The sequence below is a fragment of the Myiozetetes cayanensis genome, unplaced genomic scaffold (genome assembly GCF_022539395.1).
Source record: "Myiozetetes cayanensis isolate MyiCay16 unplaced genomic scaffold, myiCay2020 scf6-25, whole genome shotgun sequence".
Classification (NCBI taxonomy): Eukaryota; Metazoa; Chordata; class Aves; order Passeriformes; family Tyrannidae; genus Myiozetetes; species Myiozetetes cayanensis.
The window spans coordinates 26,372,850-26,398,475 of NW_026087853.1; the positions used below are offsets into that span (position 1 = coordinate 26,372,850).

The 25,626-nt window shown below is 35.7% G+C and overlaps 1 protein-coding gene across 2 annotated transcripts in view; it reads left to right on the forward strand.

Annotated features, from left to right (window-relative positions):
- Positions 1 to 25,350, forward strand: part of PRKD1 (protein kinase D1) — a 126,927-nt gene extending 101,577 nt beyond the window's left edge. For both annotated transcript variants that reach the window (XM_050335613.1, XM_050335614.1), the window contains 11 exons: positions 213 to 336; positions 1,094 to 1,171; positions 1,729 to 2,008; positions 4,295 to 4,347; positions 5,419 to 5,491; positions 6,421 to 6,527; positions 6,954 to 7,115; positions 8,440 to 8,538; positions 9,319 to 9,586; positions 20,284 to 20,369; positions 22,445 to 25,350. In XM_050335613.1, coding sequence (XP_050191570.1) covers positions 213 to 336; positions 1,094 to 1,171; positions 1,729 to 2,008; positions 4,295 to 4,347; positions 5,419 to 5,491; positions 6,421 to 6,527; positions 6,954 to 7,115; positions 8,440 to 8,538; positions 9,319 to 9,586; positions 20,284 to 20,369; positions 22,445 to 22,663 — 1,549 coding nt within the window. In that variant the 3' untranslated portion in view covers positions 22,664 to 25,350. The remainder of the gene's footprint in view (positions 1 to 212; positions 337 to 1,093; positions 1,172 to 1,728; positions 2,009 to 4,294; positions 4,348 to 5,418; positions 5,492 to 6,420; positions 6,528 to 6,953; positions 7,116 to 8,439; positions 8,539 to 9,318; positions 9,587 to 20,283; positions 20,370 to 22,444) is intronic.
- Positions 25,351 to 25,626: the final 276 nt, after the last annotated feature.

Below are 25,626 nucleotides of genomic sequence, written 5' to 3' on the forward strand. Positions count from 1 at the left end.
TATTTCATGTTCATAATACTTGGAATGGCAAAACAAAATAGTGTGCAGTCCTGGTCTGCTAGCAATTATAAAAATAAATGTGGATAGTGTGTATGTGTGTGTGTGTGTGTATGTATATATATATATATATATATATTCTGTTTTAAAAGAGTTTTTTTCTTTTTGTCCAAAGTTTTTTTCTTTTTAAAAGCCTTTAATGATTTATTCTTAAGCCCTTCAACCAGCAACAATATTCCATTAATGAGAATCGTACAGTCTGTGAAACACACAAAAAGGAGAAGTAGCACAGTAATGAAGGAGGGTTGGATGGTTCACTATACAAGCAAGGACACACTGGTAAGAAATGTTAAGGAAGACCTGTCTTACTGTACATACTATATGACTGCACAGATTCAAATTCTAACAATACACTGATAATTTACCATCACTCATGTGAGGCATTTTTTGCAGTTTTGTGATTCCTAAGGTCCCAACTCTCATCATATCTAAGAACTGGTACTGCTTATAAGAACAGGAGACAGTTAAAACATACAAAAAACCAATTGAATATGTCTGTTGCATTATAGGAAGCCAAATGTAAAGACATGCTGAAGGAAGTAAAACGTAATGTTAACACATTAAGACTTCTGTAAAGTAGCTTTTACCTTTCAGCTGCTGTCTCACAGATACTGCTAGCTGACTTGAGACTTTTGTAAAGTAGGTGTAGCGTAGAAAAAAGCCATTTTCATTCCGACTTGCTGAAACAGGATTAAAGCCTTTAATATATGACCTTCAAAAATGAACTGGGAGCATACTGGTAGCAAATTGTGCTGAATGTAATGCAGACATGGAAATGACATTTTAGATTTTTAAAACTTGTACAATTTTAGCAGAGCTATTACCGAAAGAAAAAGAGCATGGCCCTATAAATCTTAAATTCAGTTATGAAGTCTTCATTAAAGTCTTGTAATAGCAAATGAATCTTTGTTGTTCACAATACACCTCTTCAAACTAAAGTGAAACAGTTTGGCAGTGGTGTTCTTGAGAAATGAAAATTTCATTAATTTACTTGGAAAGTGCTAGAACTATTTTTCACTTGTTTTTTTTGTTGCAGAGAAAGCGACACTACTGGAGACTGGACAGCAAATGCATTACACTTTTTCAAAATGATACTGGAAGCAAATATTATAAAGTAAGGAATATTTTTCAATCTCTTTTTTTACCAGAGAAATACAAAGACTGAATTGCTAAATTCATACTTACTAAAAGTAAACTAGTAGTATAACTTCTATCAATGGGGTTTTTTAATTATTTAAGCTACATATATGTATTTTGCTTTTCACAAGCAAATCTCTGATCAGAAAGATGTCAGCTATCAAGGACCTGTAAAACAGATGTTGTGGAAATGGAAAGGTTTTATACAAGAACTCAACAGGGTTTTATTTTCTAATAGAGTTCTGTTAGTATCTGCATGATCTTGCCTTTTTTCTGAAGGAACCTCACTACTCTCTTTGATCAGTTCAATTAAGTAATCAAAGTTCTACTTGGTCTTGGAAAGAAACCTTTAGTACTTTACCATCAACAGTCCTCTGAGTCACAGTTTCAGGTTACAAGAGCCTTTTTGTTTGTAGAAGGAGCATGTGGTAAAACACAATGGCTAATATCATCAATTACTTAAATAAAGTTCAAGCTTTAATTTTCTATGTTGATAATCTTTACACAGGAAGTAAAATACTTTCTTCATTTTAGGAAATCCCATTGTCTGAAATTTTGTCTCTGGAACCTGCAAAAACTTTCACTTTGCTGCCTCAAGGGGCCAATCCTCACTGTTTTGAAATAAGCACAGCAAATATAGTCTATTATGTTGGAGAAAACATAGAAAACCTCTCAAGTGTTCCACTGAATAACAGTGTTATCAGCAGTGGTATTGGCATCGACGTGGCACGAATGTGGGAGATGGCAATACAGCACGCCCTGATGCCTGTCATCCCTAAAGGGGCATCGACTGGGTCAGGACCCAGCCTGCACAGTAAGTTTATTCATTTCCTCCATTTCAGATGAATAAAGTTATACCACAAATGACATGCTCAGTCTTCTGCACACATTGAAAGGATGTATTGCACAGCTGGTAAAGGCTATCCTGTCATGGCTTATTACTTGTCTGCGTATTATTTAGACACCACTGTTTCTCATCCATGTGTTTTCGGTTTATAGTAGGACATCTGTATTAATACAGGGTGCAGATTTGTTAGTGAGCAGATAGTTATGATATTAGTAAGGCATCTGATTCAAATTTGTATTGCTGATGTGAGAAACAGCTTCCTTGTTCAGAGGGATTAAGTCTTTGGAGCTCCAGTTTGGAACTGATAGATCTTTTCGCTGACTGATAATTGTTATTTCTAACTGTCTGCAGAAGCAGCTCTTCACCCTTTAGGTCACTGCAGCATAGATGATATGGTCCCTGTCATCACATTTGGCTGTACAATTGCCTGAAACATTGTCCCATGCTGAGATGAAAAGAGCTCAAGTGTGAAGAACAGCTATTCTAAGCAAAAGGCATGTGTGATACCCAGGAACAAAAGGATGAATATGCCATTGCCTCCAATTTACATACCTTTGTGTAATTCTTTAGCAAAGTTGACAGTTTATGTAAACCAAACATGAAGCTTGTTTAAATGTAGCTTGAGTACTGATAATAAAGTAGCACAGAGCAAACAATTCCTCACTGCTAGGCACGTGCTGCTGTGGCTGCTCTGTTACTTCTGCTCAGCCTAGTCAGTGTAAAGTGAACTTGGATATGTCTACACAATTTGGACTAGACCTTTTGTTGCAATATGCACCCGCTTTAGCACTTGACATCTGGATGCTATTAATGCAGCACAAAATGCTAATGAGACCACAAGCCCTTCGGAAACCAAGTAATATGACAGCCTGTGGCTTTGCATCTCCAGGCACAACAACTCACATAACAGGCAAGATGGGCAATGTCCTTTGCTTTCTCTACTAGGATCTTGCATAAAATAGTGTCAAATTCTGTATGTCATTTCCATCAGACTAGTTGCCTAGTGGCCCTGGTTTGAGCAGAGCATAGCTGAACAAATCACCTGAAATGCTGGGCTGGGCATGACAGCTGTCTTCTCTCCCTCTTGGGAAGTTTGAAAAATGTTTTTTGCAAGTTAGTAGTTATTTTTGGGTTATATATGCAAAAAGTAAGGTTGTCTGAGATCTTTAAAACAATTTCCTGTGGAAAGTGGGAATGATAACAACCTTCTGTCTTTTGCTCAAAGTAAGACTTGGCTATGTCTTTGTCCATGCTTTTTTTCATGTAAACACAACAGTACATACATTTGAAAATAAATCCTCTAGGTAACTGAAACATTCCATTCCAAAACCAGTCTCTTCCTAAGGAAAGGGAATAAGCTACATGAAGCAGAAGTTACTCATGTTACTTACTGCAACAGGATTGGTGCTGATGGGTAGTAGCGAGTGCCTTCATTGTGTTATACAGGATTTATAGTAAGGGGCCACTGGTTTTGATAAGGCTGAAATTTTTACTAAGAAAGTGAAAGTCAACATGAACAGGATTCTACATAGGAGACAGAAGTGGCAATGCCACAAAGAAGCATTCTTTCCTCCCCAAAGTTTGGTCTTTGTGTATAACAGTTAGCAGTAGATACATTCTCAGTTTTTACTGAACCCCTCAGTAGGTTTGCAGTTCAAAATGCTTATGACAACATCCTAAGCTCTGAATTGGTAGAGGTAGGATCTAATGTTTGGTGTATTAAAGCACAAGTGCAAGACTTTGTTTCCATTATGCTGTTTAATAATGTCTGTTAAGGCAGTTGAAATATGTATTATTTGTAGCAGTATGCAGTCTAATTTGAATGTGTATTTGCCTTCATCAGAATAGCATCAAATACATTGTAGGTGACTCTGTAAATAAAAATTATAATTAAATCAACTAAATAAAAACAGTTTACTCTAGTTGCAGTTGTTACTTCCTTGAGGTACAAAACCTCAAAATAGAATGGAAAAAGCAATAAGAAGGAGCTTATAAATGAGAATCCAGTATTAAAAAATTAATAATGAAATGTATAATTCTGGTTTTTTCCCTACACTGCAAAACTGTTGTTCAAGTCATGTGTTTGTGGGCTGGTGTAATTTTATATTAGCTGGTAGATGAACAAGCTGACCTAATTGGTACAATTTCTAGAGCTGTCAGTAGATACTGATGTAATGTGAATGTCATTTTCTATTACTACATGTTTGAACTAAAAGCACAGCAATCTAAAGTATATTTTGCTTTCTTCCCCAGGGGATATATCCATCAGTATTTCTGTGTCAAACTGCCAAGTTCAAGAAAATGTGGTGAGTGTTCTCTGGATGCTGGTGCTAGACATGCTATGATTAAGCTGGCAAAATCATTGATCTGTTTTGCAAAGAGGAATGTTAGAGGAGTTCCCATCAGCCATTTCTCACTTATTTTGTAGAAATTCAACAATTAGCTTTGTTAATTTTTGACAAAAATCATCTTCATAGCACCTTTACTTGAGATGCAAGAATTATGTATGGGTGATTTCACTGAACACAGACTTTAACTATGGATCCTTGCAGGATGTTAATTAGCAAGTGGAAAAGTGAGGTATAGAAATTATTTTCATGGAATTTGTCTTCTTAAAGATGACCACAAGCCTTGATAAATATGCCATTTTCTGTCATCTTTGAGAGATTAGACATTCGCTGTTGTACGAAGATTAAATTCTATCCAAAGGAAGAGTTGCATGTGTTGTTACAAATACACAAAGAACTCCACACTTCTTTTATGCTAGGACAGTTAGACACAGGACATGTGGTCAAGGTAAACACTACTTGTTTTTTGTCTCATGGGCAGAGCTGAAAAATAGATATTCCCTGCAACCAAGGGGACTATTCCCTGCAAGCTTTGGGACAGCTCTGGTAGTTGACACAAAATTGCCTGCTAGGGATGTGTCCATTTGTTTCCTAAGAAGAAGCAAGACAGTCTTTATCTTCGACTCCTAGGCATTCTTTTACTCTTTTTATATATGCTGCTGGTTAACTATCAGGAAAATAAAACTGAGCTCAAGATTTGATGTTTTGAGTGTCCCAAATGAATCTGCTAACAGCTTATGCTTTAGCCTGCATCAAGGCACTAAGAAACAGTGAGACATGAGACTCCCTCTCTGGCACAAATGGAATATTTCACCCCTCTCAGTGAACCTGTTGAAGATTTTTCAGCTTTTGCAGCACTTACAGTTAATGTGGCTTGTAAGAAAACCAGCTTGAATTTTTTTGGCAGAGAATATATTTTGAAATGTACTGTAGTAAATGTATGCTACTTCCCACTAGAAAAAGCAAATGAAATACAAATTCTGTTTCCATATCCTCGGGGCTTAATATTTGTTATGTTTATATAAACAGGATATTAGCACCGTATACCAAATCTTCCCAGATGAGGTATTGGGATCAGGACAGTTTGGAATTGTTTATGGAGGTAAGGCTTTGCTGTCTTGCACAGTTGTGCTTAAGATAGAAGTTTTCTGGAATGGTGAAAGTATTTGGACTCTGAAATGTTTTGTTCCAGAAATCAGCTGTCTGTTGTTTTATAAAAGCATTATATATTAAATAATTGTTATGTTTTGTGTTGATGAAGTCTTTTTGTAGTTTGAAGTTTTCTACCCAGTAGTGGGTCAGTGTATATCAATAGCTTCATATTGTCTGTAAGTTCTAATAAAGAAAATGGTGAAGTGCAGAAAGTTGTTCTTTTTGAGAACTGTAATGGAAAAAAAAATTATTCTTCCCTCTGTTTTCCTTGACATGTTCTAGTGAAGTATTTTTTATTGTTTTTCAGTGGCTTGTTAGAATTGTTTCTTGTTTTCTTTTCTTAGTAAATTTTCTCTATCTTTTTGCTTCTTTTTTCAGCAGTTTTTGGGGATGTATTTAGGTACAGCTGTTGTTTGAGACAGTATGAAGTGAGAACTAACATTTCTCACTGAAGAATCTCTGACTCTCTGATAAACATGGGACATGCACTTATATGCCTAAAGGCTATCACTTAGTTCATTATTTGCTAGCCTGGAGCTACCAATGAAGGAGTAAGCCAACAACTGGCCAGTTGCAGACAGTGCAGCTTCAGCTGATTTAGATATGAGGAAATTAACTTTACATCTATATTGTTAAAGTGCAGAGATGACTTTCCATATATGTTTCTTCCTAGTTTAAACGGCTTTCTTAGGTGACAGTAAAGAACTTCTTTTGTCAAAGGCTAGAAAGAAGAGAAATGACAGAAAACTTATAATGAATTAGCTGCAGATGGACTCTAAGAATTACTTGGTTGTGACCATTTGTACAATCCATGAAAGGGGAACACTTTTCATAATTAATGATGTTAATTGTTAGAGACCTTTTGTTTTATTAATGCAGGAAAACATCGCAAAACTGGAAGAGATGTTGCCATTAAAATAATTGATAAACTAAGATTTCCAACTAAACAAGAAAGTCAACTTCGAAATGAAGTTGCAATTTTACAGGTAATTTTTCCTTTTTTTTAGTGTATTAACTCCATTATTTATTTCCTTAAATACCAGATAATATAATTATTTTAACTGATAATCACTAGTGTTTTTGAAAAAATACTAGTACCTTTGCTGCTTAATCTTCATAAACAGCCAAGAACAAATGTATTGCAATGTCACATTAGAAGTTACGATTTCTACAGTGTTAAGCACCAGGTGCCATAAGGAAAACAAATGTTCCTTAAACTGATTTGAAGTTCCTACATTCTCCTGTATTGTCCTGAGAAATTTTGTGCCTGTTGTCCACAGTTTAGCCATACAGTTTAAATTATGAAGTAGTGAAGCATTGTCCAGTTTAGATCGGGATCTGAAGTCTGGCCATGTAGTGATAAAACCTACCAATCATATTGGGAACTCTAGTGCTTTATTTATCTTTAATAGAACCTTCATCATCCTGGAGTTGTAAATCTGGAGTGTATGTTTGAGACACCGGAAAGAGTCTTTGTTGTTATGGAAAAACTCCATGGAGACATGCTGGAGATGATCTTGTCAAGTGAAAAGGGCAGATTGCCAGAGAGAATAACAAAGTTTTTAATTACTCAGGTAAGAAATTAATTGTAGAAGTAGAAGGAAATTTGAGTTCAATTATGATCACTGTTTCTTATCTTTTGCTTTTGATGTGTTTTACCTGTCTGGTTTATGAAAGCCTGAGTTGTAGTAATATCAGGGACGGTAAAACAGCTTTCTGTACATTTCTGCACTTTATCTGGTAGGTAGTAAAACATTAAGAGGACCTAGAACTCGATACAGCTGTTGGCTGCTGGATGAAAGGGACATTAGGCTACAGTTTCTCATATGCTTGAAGAATGAAGCACAAGAAAGGGATGGAAAGTGCTTAAAGCAAATTGTTTAAGACCTGAAAAAAGAAATTGGAGCTTCTTGAACTGTCTCATACCCAGCCATTGCAGTTTGTACTATGCACTGGTATGCCTATTTTCAGTGCTGAGATTGCACCTCAGTGCTACTTTTGATTAAATGACTCTGGCTTCCTTTATGGCTTCTGTTAACAATTTGATCTGGGTTTTTTGGGGGCTTCCTGTTGTCATATTATATTGCTTCCTTAGCTGTCCATAATACTGGTTTAAGTTTAGATACGCAATTGAGTAGAGAGCCACTTCAGAGTCAAAGCAGCCTGTGCCTTAGCAGTCAGAACAATGAAAGGAGCAGGAACATTGGTGCTATGGTGTTTATTATTATAAGTTTATTTTTTGGTGTAGAACTTAACAGGTTCCCTAGTTTCAAGGTGTCCATGGGCAAAACTGCCACAAGCTCTAGAATCTATTCTCAGGTTCATTCAGCCTCCTCACCATCACCTGGCAAATTCTGCCAGTCCCAATCAAATATAAGGAATGGAGTTAAAGCCACACAGAAAGGATGGGTATCAGTTACACTCTGTTGCCGTGTTCTTGTGTATGTAACAGAACAGAAATACATACAACACTCTTTATTCTTTCTCTCCTCAAGAAAACACTTAAATTGGATCATATAATATTTCTGTGATTTTTTTTTTTTAGTTGAATTTAGATGTGGAAGATCATTCTGCAAATGTTTCTACATTCAAAGATTTCATGGACAAAAAAAATAAATACTTAAAACCCAGTTTTTAAAAAATGTTTATAATGTAAACTCTTTGGAGAGGGAAAATTCATATTCCATGCAATGAAATATCATGAAAACTTGAGGCACAGCAAATAATAGCTGACATTTTTGCTTTTGGTGGTTTTTTTTCTTTTCATTGTTGACATTTATATAAAAGGTACATTCTTGTTAGATTGTTTTTTTTTCGCACAAGTTCTTGCTTGTCTGGTCTCAGATACTGTAAAACAATATAAAACAAACAAACATAATTTGATTTGTTTATTCACAGATCCTTGTTGCTTTAAGACATCTTCATTTCAAAAATATTGTTCATTGTGACCTCAAACCAGAAAATGTGTTATTGGCATCAGCTGATCCTTTCCCACAGGCAAGTAGAAAATGCCCTTTTCTTAAGCTAAATTGTTCAAATTAATAAGTGTTAACAATGTTTATGTATAAACAAGGAAGTGATTAGTGACCTGTCTACACAGAATTTTTAGATAAGAAAAAGAACAATCACTTATTCAAAACCCTTTACAAAGAAATCATGTTTGAAAATCCTTGCCTTTTGTCATTTGCCTAAAATATTCAACTAGATTTTCAAGTGTGATGTAGCTACTTGTATGATTGTTTCTAATTTGCTCACAATTACAGAACAAATTACTTAGCTTATTGATGTGATCCAGAAAGAAACTTATTTTTCTGACAGTTGGGGTAGAGTTCATGAAGAACAAGAGCTGCTCCTCCTTTCGTTTTGTTAATTTAAATGCCATGTAGATTGCAGGATACTTAAATATACCTTCTGACTGGTCATATTTCTCATTAAAAGGTATTTACTTGTATCAGCTTTTCTTACCTTTGATCTGCAGAGTTAATCTATAATCTTCAACTGCCCATATTCAAAATGAGTACTATTGATAATTTTTAGATAATATCAATACCAATAATTGGAAGGGAAGGATCTATACTGAATTGTTAAGTGAGAATTTTCAAGCAACTAATTGTCTCAGTGGAATAAGATATTCCTCTCAAAGATGAGTTTAAAAAAAGTATCCTTGAAGGAACAGTAGAGATGCATTTTGCAACTAAACCATGATAAAAGTTCCTCAACTATGTATTTAGTAATAAAAATAATTTATGTCTTACTTTAGCATTTTTCATTAAACAGGTAAAACTTTGTGATTTCGGCTTTGCCCGAATCATTGGAGAGAAATCATTTAGACGTTCAGTTGTAGGAACACCAGCCTACCTTGCTCCAGAGGTGCTGAGAAACAAAGGCTATAACAGATCTCTGGATATGTGGTCAGTGGGCGTCATCATTTATGTAAGCCTCAGTGGTACCTTTCCATTCAATGAAGATGAAGACATACATGACCAAATCCAGAATGCTGCTTTCATGTATCCACCTAATCCTTGGAAAGAAATTTCTCATGAAGGTAATACCTGTTTGTGGCTGTTTTTCTATAAAAGCTAAAAATGAGGTAGTTGTATTTTGCATTTATATTTTTTCCTGTACATAACAGTGAAAAAAAATCAGAATTTCAAGTTACCGTAATGTAATGTCTCTGTTTTGCGCGATAAGCTGCTTTAGACATTTCCTACAGAGCATGTATAGACTGCATATGGCATAATCCTCTAATGGGATCTTTCTAGGAGGTTTTGAAGGAGGCACATAACCATCTACAGATCAGATTTTTATAGAATCTGTGGGGAATCTCAGCTGTTGGAATTGGCATTGCATATGTTTACTTATGTACCTCATTATTCAACTCTATTGCCTCTACAGTCTTTTTCTTGTCCCAGTAATTTAGTTTTACTTGTCCCAGTAATTTAGTTTTGGTTCAATAGGATGCTATATCCTGATAGTCTTTTGTGGGGAAGATAAAACAGAACAATTCCAAGTAGATGAGGTTTCAGGAACAGTGTGAGAAAATGTCATAGAATATAATAGCCGTGTGAGATTCTTAGCTGAAAAATGCTCTGAGAGCATTGTTTGTTATTTTATCTTGGTGGCAGATGAAGTTTGAAATCTGTTGGGGGAAAAAAAAAGCTATAAATCTGCACAATTATACACTGAAGTTCTCCTGAACCTCCACACACTTTGATATGTAAGCTGACAGAATCTGTTGGCAGCAATGCTTTATCTGTCGCTAGAGATAAGCAAACAGCAATCAACACAGGGGAAGCTGCAAGAAATTGTCTCCCACAAGTTTCTACTGTGGTAGACAGAAGATCAATTTTTACGCTCAGAGGTGAAGATTCAGTAGAGCACCTACAGAAAACTCACCTAACTTGCTTGTTATCTCTCCATTTGTAGAATTGCAGCCTTCATTAAGAGTCAATGGATACCAGGCTGCAAGCATGCAGAAGGGAGGGAAAAACCACTTCAACAAATTACTAAGTTAAAGTCTGCTTATACATTGTGATTTTATTACATATTTGAATTGCTAGCTTATGAACCACTTTGTTGTACTAAATGAAAACCTGAAAAAAGTCTGAAGAGATTCCATTATGTTTAACTCAGGGAGATACAATCACGATTTCTGTCCAAGTATTACTTGATAATGCTGATTTTTAAAGCTCAAATTTGAACGCAAATTCCAGATTACTTAGGGAAAATAAGGGAATGTTTTTCTTATGTCAGCTTCTCTGACCCACTCTCCTGCATAGCTTGCAAAAGAGCAGGAGTTGGGCCCTGTGCACCTGCTGGCTCCATCCAGATTCTGTTATGTCTGACAATGTAGCATGGTTAAAATGCAAACCTGTACCCAGTGTCCTAACACATTACTCTGGATCATGATTCTGAACAGTGCCATGTTAATTAATACTACAAATAATTGAAATATTTAAGGGAGAAACAGAGATGATTTTAAAGGTTTTATGAAGTTGCTTACTTAAAATTGCAAATAGAAACAATTTGAAAAGGTATGTGTATTTAAATGTGAACTATGGTAACGTGAAACTCATTTCAAGCCAAAGACACTGGGGTTCATAAACTTCTCTTCTATAAGTCTACAAAATTCAGACAGAGAATTGGTTTCAATTCCGGTAGGTTGCATTTGTGCACTTTAAATTCTTCCTTAAGCTTGTTGTAGCCTCTTCCAGCTTCCCTAACAGGTTAAGCTAATGAACTGGATTTTCCCTGCCATATTTTCCCTGTTATTCTTTTTGCCAGTATTCTTAATCATTAAACATTACTCAACAGAAATTTCAACATTAATGGCTATGATTACTTTTAATTTTTTGTTTTCATTATGAAAAGATCAAGAATAGATTTCTTTTAAAGGCACAATATATTTCCTGTTTATTTCCTTGAAATCTGTATCGTAATTATATAATATTATTATCCCAAGAGGATGGTAATATTAATCTACTAGTTCTTTCACTCAAGCTTGTGAGTAGAATGTAGAACGTAGAATATGATGCTGCTGCAGAATTTGGCAAGGTGTTTGTAAATGAACAATGATCAGTCTATTTCTTTCAAGTTGGTATGATGGAAATTTCTGTTTGTCTTGAAGAATCTACACAGATATTTTCTTCCAAGAAGCGTTACTCTTTGTTTTAAAATTTAAACAAGATTTTGTAAGTGATTTTAGCTTGTAAAAAAGAAAAAATGTTGAAGGTCCACCAGTTAATGCAGTTTAATTATTGACATTTAAAAACTCATGCAAATATTTAAAAGAATTTTAACACATAATAATCAACCACAGTCTTCACAGAAGGCTTCAACCAAAATTTGGCTGCACTGCTATAATTTTTAAAAATGGAAACCAGACTTGATTAAATAAGTGTCATTGTCACAGAAAAAATAAATCAACATAAATATTATCTTTAATGCAGGTAAGAAAGATGTTTTCAAAACGTTATGCTGTGTAAATCTGAAATCTAGGAACGATTTGTCAATAGGTTACCATAAGTAAAACTAACGTAAATGTTCTTTCTTTCTCCTTTTGCTTTCTTCCTTTATGACCAAAACACAGTTCTGGGTCCGAGCATTCTTTAACTACAGACTTTATGTAAAGTACATTACAGCTAGATTTAGGTACATTACTGCTACCTTCATCCAGAGACTGTATTACATGCCTCAGCAATAGCGGGCAAAAACTGAGAATTCTGTGAACTTGGAAGAGCTAGGCCACCATCTAAGATAATTCAGACGTTCTCTGACTTATAAGGCCAGTAAAAACACTCACATTCTCTGAACATATAAAATCTAATATATATGACTGTTTCTTTTTTACTGCTGTAATACGTTAGTATTGGTTGCTGTGAATTGATAAAATGATTATCCTAAAAATGCTGTTGCAGAAAAGCAAGTAGTAGAAGGAACTACATTTGAGCTAAGTAATAAAGAAAGAAAGAAAGAGAGAGAGAGAAAAAGAGAGAGAGAGAGAAAGAGAGAGAGAAAGAAAGAAGGAAAAAAGGAAAGAAAGAAAGAAAGAAAAAAAAGAAAGGAAAGGAAGAAAGAAGAAAAGAAAGAAAGAGAAAGAAAGAGAAAGAAAGAGAGAGAAAGAAAGAAAGAAAGAAAGAAAGAAAGAAAGAAAGAAAGAAAGAAAGAAAGAGAAAGAAAGAAAGAAAGAAAGAAAGAAAGAAAGAAAAGAAAGAAAGAAAGAAAAAGATTTATTCAAACCTATTTCTGCCTGTATCAACAATCCTACTTGAAGTGCCAGGCAAGTGATGGCAGATAAGACAGACACCCTAGAACAACAGAAGGGGGAGTAGTTTATTTCACAACTGTACCTAATTAGGATCGCAAATATATTCAGCTGATATACCTGAGGTAACTGCTTCTTAAACTGCAGGAACTAATTTGATTGAAATCCTGTGCATATACTTTTAATGGAACTGTATATGTTTCAAAAGTTGTGGGTTTTTTTACATTGTTAAGCAATTTTCAGTTTAGATTAAGGGAAGTGATCATCAACCAGTATTGCCAGTGTCTGTACAACAATGATTTTATCAAAGGGTATATAATGTGTTGCAGAATGGCTAATGAAAGCAGGGTTAGGGACTCTTGCATGCCTATTGCAAAAATTTATGCTAAGGAAAGCAGAACAGAAGTCAAACCTTTTGTGTCATGCTCATGACTATGACTGTAGCTCAGAGAGCCAAATGTGTAAAACTTGCAACTATAGTAATTTCAGTGCTATCTTCAGACCATTACTCATGTGAAAAGTTTAAGAATAGCTAAACTTAGTTATTGATATCTTCTATTATGATTGTAATAAGAGAGGAAAAATCACATATTTCTTTGCATTTAATGGACAGTGCACAAATTGGAGTGAATGATGCTGTGTTTATCACCACTTTGGTTTTAGTGCACAATAGATACTTGGCCTGATAACTGCCGAGCAGCAGCATGTTAATTTGGGAGCTGGAAGGCAAAAGGTAGCAAAACCTTAAAAGAAAATAAAATGAGAAAGGTCATGCCTAAACAGTATGTCTGGAAAAGCAACAACAGTGATAAAGTAGCCTAAATATTCCTTTTATGTGTTCCTTATTTGGTTATTGGTCTTAAGTTAAAATTGGCTTTTAAAATTTTAAACTACACTGATGAGTGGGTAGATTTGTAAAAACACATGACCTGTAGCAGTTTAAACTGCATGGTTATGATAAAAATACACTTAAAGTCTAACAGGTTCAGAGAAAAAGCATATGGAAATAAGTTGTATTTTGGAAAAGTGTGTCATGAATGCAATATTGTGGTCTGTGTTAATTTTCTTGGTAATTACTTTTTCTGTGGCATTTTCTAGCAATTCTTAAAATAAAAATCTATAATCACAAGCCAAGAAAGAAGACAGAATCTGAGGCTAATATTTTGAGTGCCTAATGTTTTTAAGTTGCCATCAACAGTTCCGTCTTCTCTGCCACTCACCAGTGTGATCTGGTCATTGACTATGAGTCTTTTCTCTCCATAATACGCCTATCTGATATCATAACTTCTGGATTAATGTCATCAACTCTTCCTGCTGAGAAATTCTTGCCTTTTTTTTGTGTAAAGCTTTGTCTGTCCTTTTCACCATTAAAATATAACTTATGAAAACTAAGAACTTTCAATTTTTGTAGCACTCAGATTTCTCCATAGGGAATTCTGATTTTTACCTAAGTGGCTGCATTTTCCCATGTTTTTCCAATAACTTTACACTTTTGAAAGAATACACCCCAAAAACCAAGACTGTGTTTGTATGTCTAAATAGAATTTTAAGACATTACAGGGGATAAGCAGTTTTTGTGGTAGACTTTGGGTATGTTTTAGAAAACCAAGTTTTCTAAAAACAAACAGCCATTTAGCATTCCACTGCCCAATCAGCTATTTTTGCTCTGTCTTCAGTGATTGTTAAGTCAGGTTACATTTCCAAATTCACTGAATTGCTGTATGACAGTTTGACCTTAATTCAGATTTTATTGTGAAATTTTCCTAGATATTGATACAGAGAAATCTACTCGCAGAATTCTTACCTATTTTATAGCTTTAAATTTCACGTCTCTCGAACATGAAACCTGTTTTCAACAACTTTACTCTTTATTTTCAACTTTGACCTTTCAGTCCACCAGATTTGCAAGATCTCAAAAGATTTATTTTGACTTAGCAGTATTTCTTATTTGTAACCTGTAGCTAAGTATAGAGACAGAACTCCCTGGTGGATTTTGTCTGTCTGCCTCTTGATATATTTTACCTAGCATGTCTTCACTGTGGTGGCTGTTCTTCTGAACTATATGGTCCTCAAATCTGCTATGTCAAGTTTTGGATTATTCATGGTGTATTTTGTTCTGCTGTGGAATTTCCATAAATCATTGTACTCATATTTATTTTTTTTTCATCAGCTACCAACACAGCTATTACTGCTAGCCTAATGAGCTATGTGATGTGCACATAATTGATTAGGTTCTTCACATTACTTAATATTATAAAAATGATTTGAGAAGAAACAAAGGAATTCCTTCCATGCATTAAAATTTGATCATGGTGTGCCTGTTACGATCCTTTGGAGTCATAAATACCGCAGCTGCCTTCAAGCCACTATTTATTCAGACTTGTTACAGCATAATGTGAATAGAAACTCTGTTTCACACATTAATGAGAAAGTCACATGAACGAGCAAGCGTTAAGTATGAGGAGGTCAAATACATGTTATAGCTCAAAGATGCTCTTTGCCTCTGTAAATGTTTAGCTAGCTGTTAAAACTAAGGTCTTGGCTCTACTTACACATTTGCTAGGATAGATTAGTATTAGAAAACCTCTTTTGTAGAGGTGCAGCTTAGAATTGCCAAGGATTTCTTTTGATGGTACAGCTGAATCCATGTCCCTGAAAATAATCTCTGCCAGTTGAAGACTACTTTATGCTAGAATAACTGCACGTACACTAGGGTGTTTATTAACAAAGCTATGTTGACCAGCAATGGGGAGGGGATTTATGTGTCTGAAAAAATTATACCTGTAGTTCATAGACATATTCTCAGAAAATTGCAGCACCTCCTGGGCCTCCTACATTAATGGCACCAGCTTAAATTTTTACATTAATGACAGTAAGAGTAGCTAATATTATAGGTGTACTTTAAAAATTCTGAACCATATTGTTAATTTATGACTACTTTTTAAAATATTCTTAAGATGATTTCCTGTTTATAATTTATGCAAAAAGCAAAAGTGTGCAGGGAAGGACTAAATGAATAGTATTTTCGTAATAGGGTTTTCAGATATTTTGTAAGCTTTTGTGTTTATGTGCGGATCACACCCTAATTGAGTTAAAGCAGTGATTCCTATGAGAAGCAATTACTGTGTTAATTTGATACTTAGAGTGAAGATCGTGACTTTGTCTTTACTACAGTTAATTATTTGCCATATTAATAAACTTGCATAAGCAGTTAAGAATCATGAACCTCCTGACTCTGGAGGTTCTTTCCAGTAAAATAAAACTAAAGAGCCAACTTTCCTAAAATCAAGGAGATATAGAGCTTTCTGAAGTTGCATTTGAATCCCCTGGAGGGGATTCTGCTGAATGATTACCTATCTAAATGACCAGTACTCATTCTACTGGAGTAGTTGGCTAGATTATTTCCTTTAACAAAGTTTCCAGCTCCTGGAACTTGATAAGCCCTCAGCTGGCTGCTTACAGTATCCTTAAATTATAGAACATAAACAGGAACCCATAAAAGTATTAGAAAAAGCAGTTCCATAGCCCTCTCAGAACTCTCATTCAGTTTGCCTCCTTGGTGATAACCTGCTGCATGCTTAAAGATGGTGTGCAGACCACCAGGTGGTCTTTCATAATGTTCTGCATTTATTTAATGATTGACTTCCCAGAGGACTACCATAAAATTTTCTAAAGCTCCTAAAATATCTGAAAAGATTACTTTTAAACCTGACTTAAAAAAAAAAATAAAAGTCTCTAGTGAAAATGAATAAAATTTACTTTAAAATACAATGGAGTTGCTACCCTCTCCTCAAAATGGTTTTATTTTCCTAGACAGAATATTTAATTTTGTAACAGTTGATGCCTCAGCATAGTCACCTGAATCATACTGAAATTGCATGTCTAAAATAAATGTTAATACCTTCGAAATTTTTATCCTCAGTGCTTTTAATCAGTACAACTCAAAACTTAATCATCAAACAATTATATGATTTTTGTTTAAATTAAAAAATTGAGTCAACATGAATGTTAGTGTTCATACATCTTACATGAACTGAAGCCAGACTAAACTTTGTAAGTTAGTGGCTGTCTGGACACTGTGAAAACAATATGTTTTTTTTGAAAACTGAAACAGTGAGAGTAACCAAGAGCTTTCTATGTGTCCTTTAAGAATTTGAATTCCAGCAGTCATAGTGTCAGTATTGAACTGCCCAGCTTCTTATTTGCTTGACGCAGCAGTGTTTTTTACCTTGCCCGTATGCATCACTTGCCTCTTGACTTCTGATACTCAGACAGAACTCTTGTGCATGAGAAGTAGCATTTCTTGGATTGTGTGATTTCCTGGTGAAAAGTAACGAAGTCTCTTTGCTGTTGAAACTCATGTTTTATTTCTTTTTTCACCTAAGTTTTAAAACTTTGAGAATTAAAGCAAATGAAACTGTATCAGATAGTTTAAGTACTAAGTCTTCACAGTAGTCATGTTGCATTTCTGCTTATTTATTTATTTCTGCTTATTTATGAAGAGGCAAGTCATACGCAAAACTTCCTTGGCAGAAGGAACCCTAGATAAAGAACTAAACACAAACAGCAAAACTGGTTACAGTGACAGCAATGTTCTAGTGTTGAAACAAGCAGATTATTATTGTAAACTGTTCTTGGGAACAAATGATTGTTCACTACTGACAATTCTAACCATCTGGTGAAACTGCCTTTTCACTTTTGGCATAGTTTTCTTCCCTGTTTCTCTTTGTGCACCTTTTTTGGTGATTTTTTTGTAGACCAATGTCTTTCTGGTCTGTTCCAACGAGCCATTGGCAATTTCCCCCAAGAATACAAAGAAATATGTTATTATATGTAGTATGTCATTGTCCTGAAGTGAAAAAGGGGGTAAAGGGGTCCTCATCCTGTTATAACTTGAGGGAGATTTAATGTGTATGCAGCTATGTATAATTTCACCACTTTTAAGGCTCACAGTCTTATCTGCTACCAGTGAGTTGTACATAAGATGCATAATAGAGACATTATCAATACTCAAAGGCAGGAAGAGTAGTCAGTAGGTACTTGGCAGTTACAGAGGCACATGTAGGGATGCATGCACTTACATCTCAGCAGTTACCAGGACAATCAACCCTTTCATCAAGGTCTTGACCTATTTTCCAAACTGAGATTCATAGTAAACAATGAAAAATGATCTCTGAAGATCATGTATACCCAAATATCACTGAAGATAATAAGGAAATGGTAACCATTGAATTCACATTCAACACTGGCCTATGTATCAAAAGACAACCTGAAGTCTTATTGTAATTCTGCTGAATTTGAGGTAAGTTGACAGTGTTGCAGAAGATGCTGATGTTTGCTGATACACAGATTTACTGCAGTGAGTAGGGACTGTGTTCTCCTATTCCAAGCATCAGAGAAAAACAATGGCCACTGCTTTCTCCCAGTTGTTATCAGAAGCCACTCTGTAATTAAACCATGGCATGACTGGCTTTCCAGTCTCGTCCCCATATCTTGGAATGTGAGAACTTCTCTTACCAATAAAGAGGAAAAAGATTAAACCCACTGTTTTGGAAAACAAATGAGTTTTCAGAGTGATATTATCTATCAGTAATAGTCCTGTTGGCTGTCCACTGACTTTCTTATCCTACATCCACCTCACTGGCACTTTGAGAGGGAACAAAATAAACACGAGTTAGAGAATTTAGCATTAACTGTACTTGATGCGAAACAGCAGAAAAGTAAAATTAGGACCATCTGTTCCAGGAGAAGGATTGGGCAGAGCCTCTGGCAATGCTTTCTTTGTCTGAAGTCCTGAGATTTCTTTTATGTCATTCCCACAATTGCTTTGATTTGCAAGAGAGTATTCATCACCAGGAAGTCAGGGCTACTTTAGTGATAGGCTGCTATTGCTAAGAATAGGTTTGTCTGTCAGACTTACTGCATACATCCAGATAGGCTGCCGTGTACATTCCCATTTTCTTGTACATTGTTTTCATTGTGCTCTGCCCCATGGCAGAAACATGCATAAAGCCCTGCTTGGCAAATTAAGTCTGGGGAGAGGAAGTCTCTGTTAAAAAAAAAAAGCTTTTCTCTACTGCAGTACAAAATACAACCTCAGAGATGTATCAGTTTAAAGAATTCTGTCCCATCTCAAACTCTTAAAATGGACAGGATGATTATTCACCTGATTCAATACCCAGCTGGCAATAGTATCCATCTGACATGTTTCAGACCCAATGCCCCTCAGTGACGCCATGTTTTTGTGTTACTTTCAAGACCATCTTTCCCTGTCACCATGATATAAACAGAGAAATAAAGATATAAACCATAATACTTTGGAAAAGCCAAGGGATAATGTGGTAAAATGGAAAATTTGCAGGTATATTGTTGTTCCTTGTGGATAGTCTGTTATTCTATAATAACAGTAACTTTTCCCTAAAACAACGGTGAATATTTCGTACCACCAAGAATAGAAACTTTCATGCTACCATCATTTTTTTGTTGTTGTTTGTAATGTTTTTTATAATTACATTCAAAGCTCAGCAATCTCATTCCAGAGATTTTTCCAGATGGGTCACTCAGTGCAGTTTCATGCACTGGTCATTGGCTCATTGGCCTCATGCCTTCAGGCACCGCAACGCACATGCCTACAGGGTAGGAGAGTTGTCATTGTTCAGCTCAGAGAAGAGAAGTCTCCAGGGAGACTTTATAGCACCTTCCAGTACCTAAAGGATAGGTTTAGGTTGGATATTAAGAGGACATTCTTGACTGTGAGGGTGGTGATACAGTGGAACAGGTTGCTCAGAGAAGTTGTGGATGACCCATCCATGGAAGTGTTCAAGATCAAGTTGGATGGGTCTTTGAGCAACCTGGTCTAGTAGAAGATGTCCCTGCCCATGGTAGAGGAGTTGAATCTAGATGATCTTTAGGGACCCTTCAAACCTAAACCATTCTGTGATTCTGTGAACCATTGACTCCAAAGCTGCAGAAAATATGAAATTTGTAAAAGAAGCTCTCTCACTTTTCTAAACAGCAAACTGCTGACTGGCGGGTAGAAGCAATGCTCGGTTCAAAAGGAAAGTATTGCAAAACTTGGTGACTTGCAAAGCCTGATTTCTCCATTCAGTGACTGGGAAGGTGCAGCTGTTAGCTAAAAGTGAAACTGACAATCTTAAGCAAATATATATATATATATGTTTACTGTGGTCCCTGAATACTATAGTCCTCACCTACATGAGATTTTTTTCACTTGAGCAGGAACCAAGTAAGAATTATCTTTAGGCAACTGTTCAGTAAAACAGTTGTAATCCCATTAGGAAAGGTTGCATGGGTACCTTCAGGGACTTCAGCACTGACCGCAGTTTGTGAAAAGCTGGAGTAAGAAGGGATAAATGCCCTCTTTTTACAACTACCATGTGTGTATAGCTCTCTGTTTGCGTGTCCTAGTTGAAACAAATCTATTTAAACTAACATTTTCGAATGTTATTTCTTTTCAGCTATTGATCTCATAAATAATTTGTTGCAAGTGAAAATGAGAAAACGCTACAGTGTCGACAAAACATTAAGTCACCCATGGTTACAGGTATTTCCACAGATTCTATGTTTTTTACTTATGCATTCAGACTCTAAGCATATAAAATACCTTAATCTTTAAGCACAGTTGAATCTAAGAAAATCTGCAAACCTAAAAACGTTTTTAGCTCCTGAGAACCTCATGCTCCTTCACCAATTTGCCTATAGTTTCTCATTAATTTCTGAAGTATTAGATTCCAATACTGAAATGTTTCGTGCTTTCAAATATACTACAAAAATGTTTTATCATAGTTATCCACTGAGAAAATTATGTGTATAAAAAACCACCCTTGTAGTCATTTGACTTATACTATATCATTGCCTGGAGTTTACCCTGATTCATTTCTTATTAAAACTAATTAACGGGCTTTCACTTTACAATCATCAGAAGAACTAGTGAGGTTGTATGCTTTCCAGGAAAATATTAACCACCTTCAGTTGAATTCTTCAACTAAAAACTAGATGCAAGGAATTTTTGAGATGCTAGCAGCCTCTGTCTTGTGCTCACCGTTTGGTAATGGTTTTATCCTGGCAGCAGCCAAATCACTGCAAGTTCAAGGCCTAAGACATTCAGTGAGTAGCCAGGGCATTGGGTTACTCTCTGGGGATGGGGACAGGCTGAGGCCAGACTGGTACACCAGCCCATCAGATCTCTCAGGGGAGCCATGTTTGCATCTAGGAAAGTAATTGTGATTCAGGCATGGCACAGATCAATTGTGTAATCCACAATTTCAAAGGAATCTGTATCAAAACAGAACACTGAATCCTACTCCAGTACCTTATAGCTGCTACTATTTCTCAAAGTAGATAGTGACCTGCTGGTATAGAAGGAAAAGGGGTGTAACCTCCCACCCTGCACCCCACCTTCCCCAGGGACATTTATCATGGGCTTACTTCCACCCAGATTTCCTATCTTCCTCCAAGACTGCTCTTCTCTCTGGCAATCATTGCATAATGCATTTGCCTGAGTCTTTGGGTACCAGAGGTGGTCTGCACTACAGTCTGCAGCAAGGGTGCTGGCTGTCTCACAGGACAGGACACGGTCCTTCACCTCTTTGCTTGTGCAGTAATGAGGGGAGGTGAACTAAGATGAGGCAGTACAGCAGCAGCTCTAGCATCATGGGTGGGATGAATCCTCTTTCTGGAAGAGCCCTACCTTGTGGGCTAAGGAAAGGTAACAGTGGTACAGGGCAGTGAGACTTAGAAGTGTTCTCTGAGAGGATGACTGTGTAAGAAATGGGCCAAAGGATGTGAGATAATAAAGATGAAGGCTTTTATGCATTTACAGGGTTTGGGCTTTCTGGTGCTTTGGCTAGGTGGTCAAGGTTGTGTCTTAGGTTGAGACAAGATGACAGAATAAAAAGAGAACTGAATACAGGATCGTGAGGAAATATTAGTCTGCATGGGGTTGGCATTGGGTCTATTACTGCAGCTTTATGTATGCTTTGGGTGGAAATAAGAAAAGAAATTATTAAACTTGTTATATACTTTAGACAGATCAGATGCTGCAGTTAATGATGGTCTAAACAGCGTGAGACTCAAACTAGGCTTCCAGCCTCACTGTCTGTCAACATGGAGTTCCAAAGTATGTTGATGTTTAGATTTATATGTTTCTTTGAGCACACCAGTATTTGCTCAAGTTCGGAAAAGGAGGTTTTTTCTAGCCCAAGCTGAATTTATGTTCTGCATCATTATACTGAGATGGAGGAGCTGTCTTGACTATCTGATACAGATCACTAGCATGTAAATATATGATTTAAATATGTTTCTTCTTCTGTATTCATCTTGTGACTAGGGTGAGGAACTGCTTTACCACCCTGCCTCATTTAGACATTATGGCAATCTGTACATATCCATACATTCTACCAAACAACTTGTAACATCTCAATACCAAACAATCCTCTAGAGATGAAATTTTTGTCTTTAGGCAGATTTTGTGTTTATATATTATAAGATTTTTCCATTCTAGTGCAATAGGAATGACCCTTAGATAGCTGAGTTAATAGCATCTGCACACTGTTTATAGCTGAAGGGAATGTAATTTATTTAAGGAAATCTAAAACTAATAGTGTTATTCTATTTCAGGACTACCAAACCTGGTTAGATTTAAGGGAACTGGAATGTAAAATGGGGGAACGTTACATCACCCATGAAAGTGATGACTCCCGATGGGAACAGTATTCAGGAGAACATGGATTGCAGTATCCAGCGCACCTTATCAGTCCAAGTGCTAACCATAATGAAAACACCAAGCTAGAAGAAACAGAAATGAAAGCCCTCAGTGAGCGTGTCAGCATCCTTTAAGTTGCATCCCCTATAATCTGTCAAAACACTGTGGAATTAATAAATACATACGGTCAGGTTTAACGTTTGCCTTGCAGAACTGCCATTATTTTCTGTCAGATGGGAACAAAGCTGTTATGCTGTTACACTGTTGATATATCTGAGTTGCCAAGACAAATCAACAGAAACATTTTTGTGTGACCAACTGTGTTGTATTTACAAAAGTTCCCAGAAACACTAAACTTGTTATTGTGAATGATTCATGTTGTATTTAATGTATTAAAACCTGTCTCCACGGTGCCTTTGCAAACTAGCATTTTTCTTGAGCCTCATTTTGGTAAGAGAGAACTTTCCCATGAAGATCTGGGGGTTTTGTTGTGCATCGTTAGTATTGTAATTGTAAGCAAACTCTTGAAGAGTAGATTATAACTGCTGTTCTGTGAACAACTTCTACCATTTGGATAAGTGCTTTATTTAGTGTCCTAAGAATAGAAAAGGCAAACAGTAATGATTTGCATAGAACTGTACAGTTTCAAAACAGATAACCTGTGTGTATATGTTTGTCTATATAGATGCAGATACACATACACACAGTATAACTTGCTCTTAAGCCTTAATGCCTTAGTAATGTAAACTGCAGCTTGTCGGTTTGTATTTCCCCTTTTCTTAAAATATTCTTCTCTAATACGAATATTCTCTAGTATGTACATTCAGAAGCTAAATAATGTGTTGACTTTGTGTATGTTTTCAATAAAAGTCTTGTTAAAATAGGTTCATTGATGAAACTTTCTATTTAAAATATCCCTGGAATGGCATCCAGAAGTAGATAAAATAAATTAGTTCATCATTAAGAAGACCATGTGGAAGTAGGTAGGAAAATCTGCTGGCTAACCTCTGTACCTATAAAACATATTTTGTAAGAACCCATTTAGACTGGTTTTATATTGTAAATTCAATCAGTTTTGAAACATACTAAGGAAGTGGGGAAGTTGAGAATGCATTAACAGGAGTTTAGTTTTTAAAAAAGTGTGCTGCCTCTGCTTTTCCACTCAGTTTCACTGAACTGAGAAGGCACTGAAGCTCTTTCTTGCTTTCCTTCCCCTGAAAACTTGAAAGATACTAATTGCCATTTCTAACAATTAGTGTTCCAATGCTAAGCCATTTAGCTTTAACAGTGAGAAACGTTCAGGCTGCACTGTAAAACGTGTGCCAGAGTAAAAAGTGAAAAGCTGAAAATTATTCTATGCCACAGTCTTTATCTGAAAAAACAGTTTATATGTAGATATTGAAGACTGATGTTAAAAATGTAAAGATACATTGGGTGAGAGGCAGAAGTATGCAATGATAAGAAGAACGTATGATAAACCTCCACTGATCCAATCTCAGCTTTGTTACAATCATGAGCTCTGGTAGATAAATCCATTCTTTTGTTAAGAAGAACTTTGTCTAGAGAAAATTTTTACCAGATACATAACATGACTAAAATCAGAAGGATTTTTCTTAGTGTTTTGCACCCCTGCTGGACAGCTAGTGTGTACTGTAGAAGAAATGAAGAAAAGGCACCTTTATTTAAAAAAAAAAAAAAAATTAGAAAATTTAAAAGTATTGTGAAAAATTATTTATAAATCTCTTCTCCCTACGGCCCACCTTCTTCTCTCACTACCAAAAAAGGAGAAATCCATTTCCATTTCAGTTTTACCCTGAAAGAAGCTCTCTGATGACACTGGCCTTGTGACGTGTTCTGAAGCAGCTCTTGTTGGGCGAGTTCAAATGTGTTGAGTATTCTGCCATGCTGTATTTTCTGCCATATCTATATTTTCAGTCAGGATATTTCTACAAGACTAAAATTTGGCTAATCACTGGCCATTGTTTATTTTTCTTTCAACCTTATGCTTAATCTTCAATCAACTGTAAAGTAAACATAAAAATAGACTCAGGCTGATTATCAAATTTCTGTCAGTAAACGTGTATATTTAAAAGACATGTGTATGTTTAAAACACGTGTATGTTTAAAAGAAGTCCACTTAAAGATGCACTGGTGGATTCATGAATATATAAAGATTGTATTGCATTCTAGAAGGACTCCAGGAGTCAAGTCAAAAGGAAAATTATCAAAATCGTACCAACTTTGTTCAGGTACTGATATTGTGACTATTCATGAGGATACAGGACTTCACAAAAGTGCCTTAATTTTGTTTCATTCCTCTATATTAACCAGTAACAGAGATTTAGAGCTCTGCTTTCATACTGATCAATTTAGGTAAGTCAGGTTTTTATTAGTGGCTTGGTTTCATTTACAATTAAGTGTAATTGGGTGTAAAATTCATTTACAATTAAGTGTACCAACTCGTGAGCAAAGGTAATTTTCAACAACAGAAAAATTCTAAAAAATATCAGATAGCATACTGTCACTCTGTTCTCAAGCATGGACAGTAGTCAAGAGATAAAAGAGAAAGCAAACCACTGCAACTTGTAAAAGCATCTCTAAGAAACTGGATGACAAAAATGAAAACAGTGCAAGTTTTAATTGGAAGGACATGGAAGGAAGAACATGAGTACTTATACTAAATCCTAACATCTGCTGATTTCTGCCATGACAACAGTTAGCATGTGTATTTTTTTTGCTAATCACAGACTTACAGTAATAAACTTATTTAATCTCATGGAGCACTTTTGATAAAATGTTTGCCAACGGAACAGAGACAAAAGTATAAACAAATTACTAACCTCTAAATATGATTTCCAAGGAACTCTTGTTTAATTACTAGGGTCATATTATATTTTATTCCTGTCCATGCCTGTTTTGGGGTTTTTTTGAGCACTGAAGCTTGCTTCATCACTTTAAGGAACTTGTTGCGCAAATATTCATTGCTTTTCAAAAAAGAATTGCCATTACCCAATATAATAAATTAAAATTTTCCCTGCTTCTGTTCAAAAATGTTGCACTGTGAAATCTGAACTGTTTGCATTTCAGCCAGACAGAT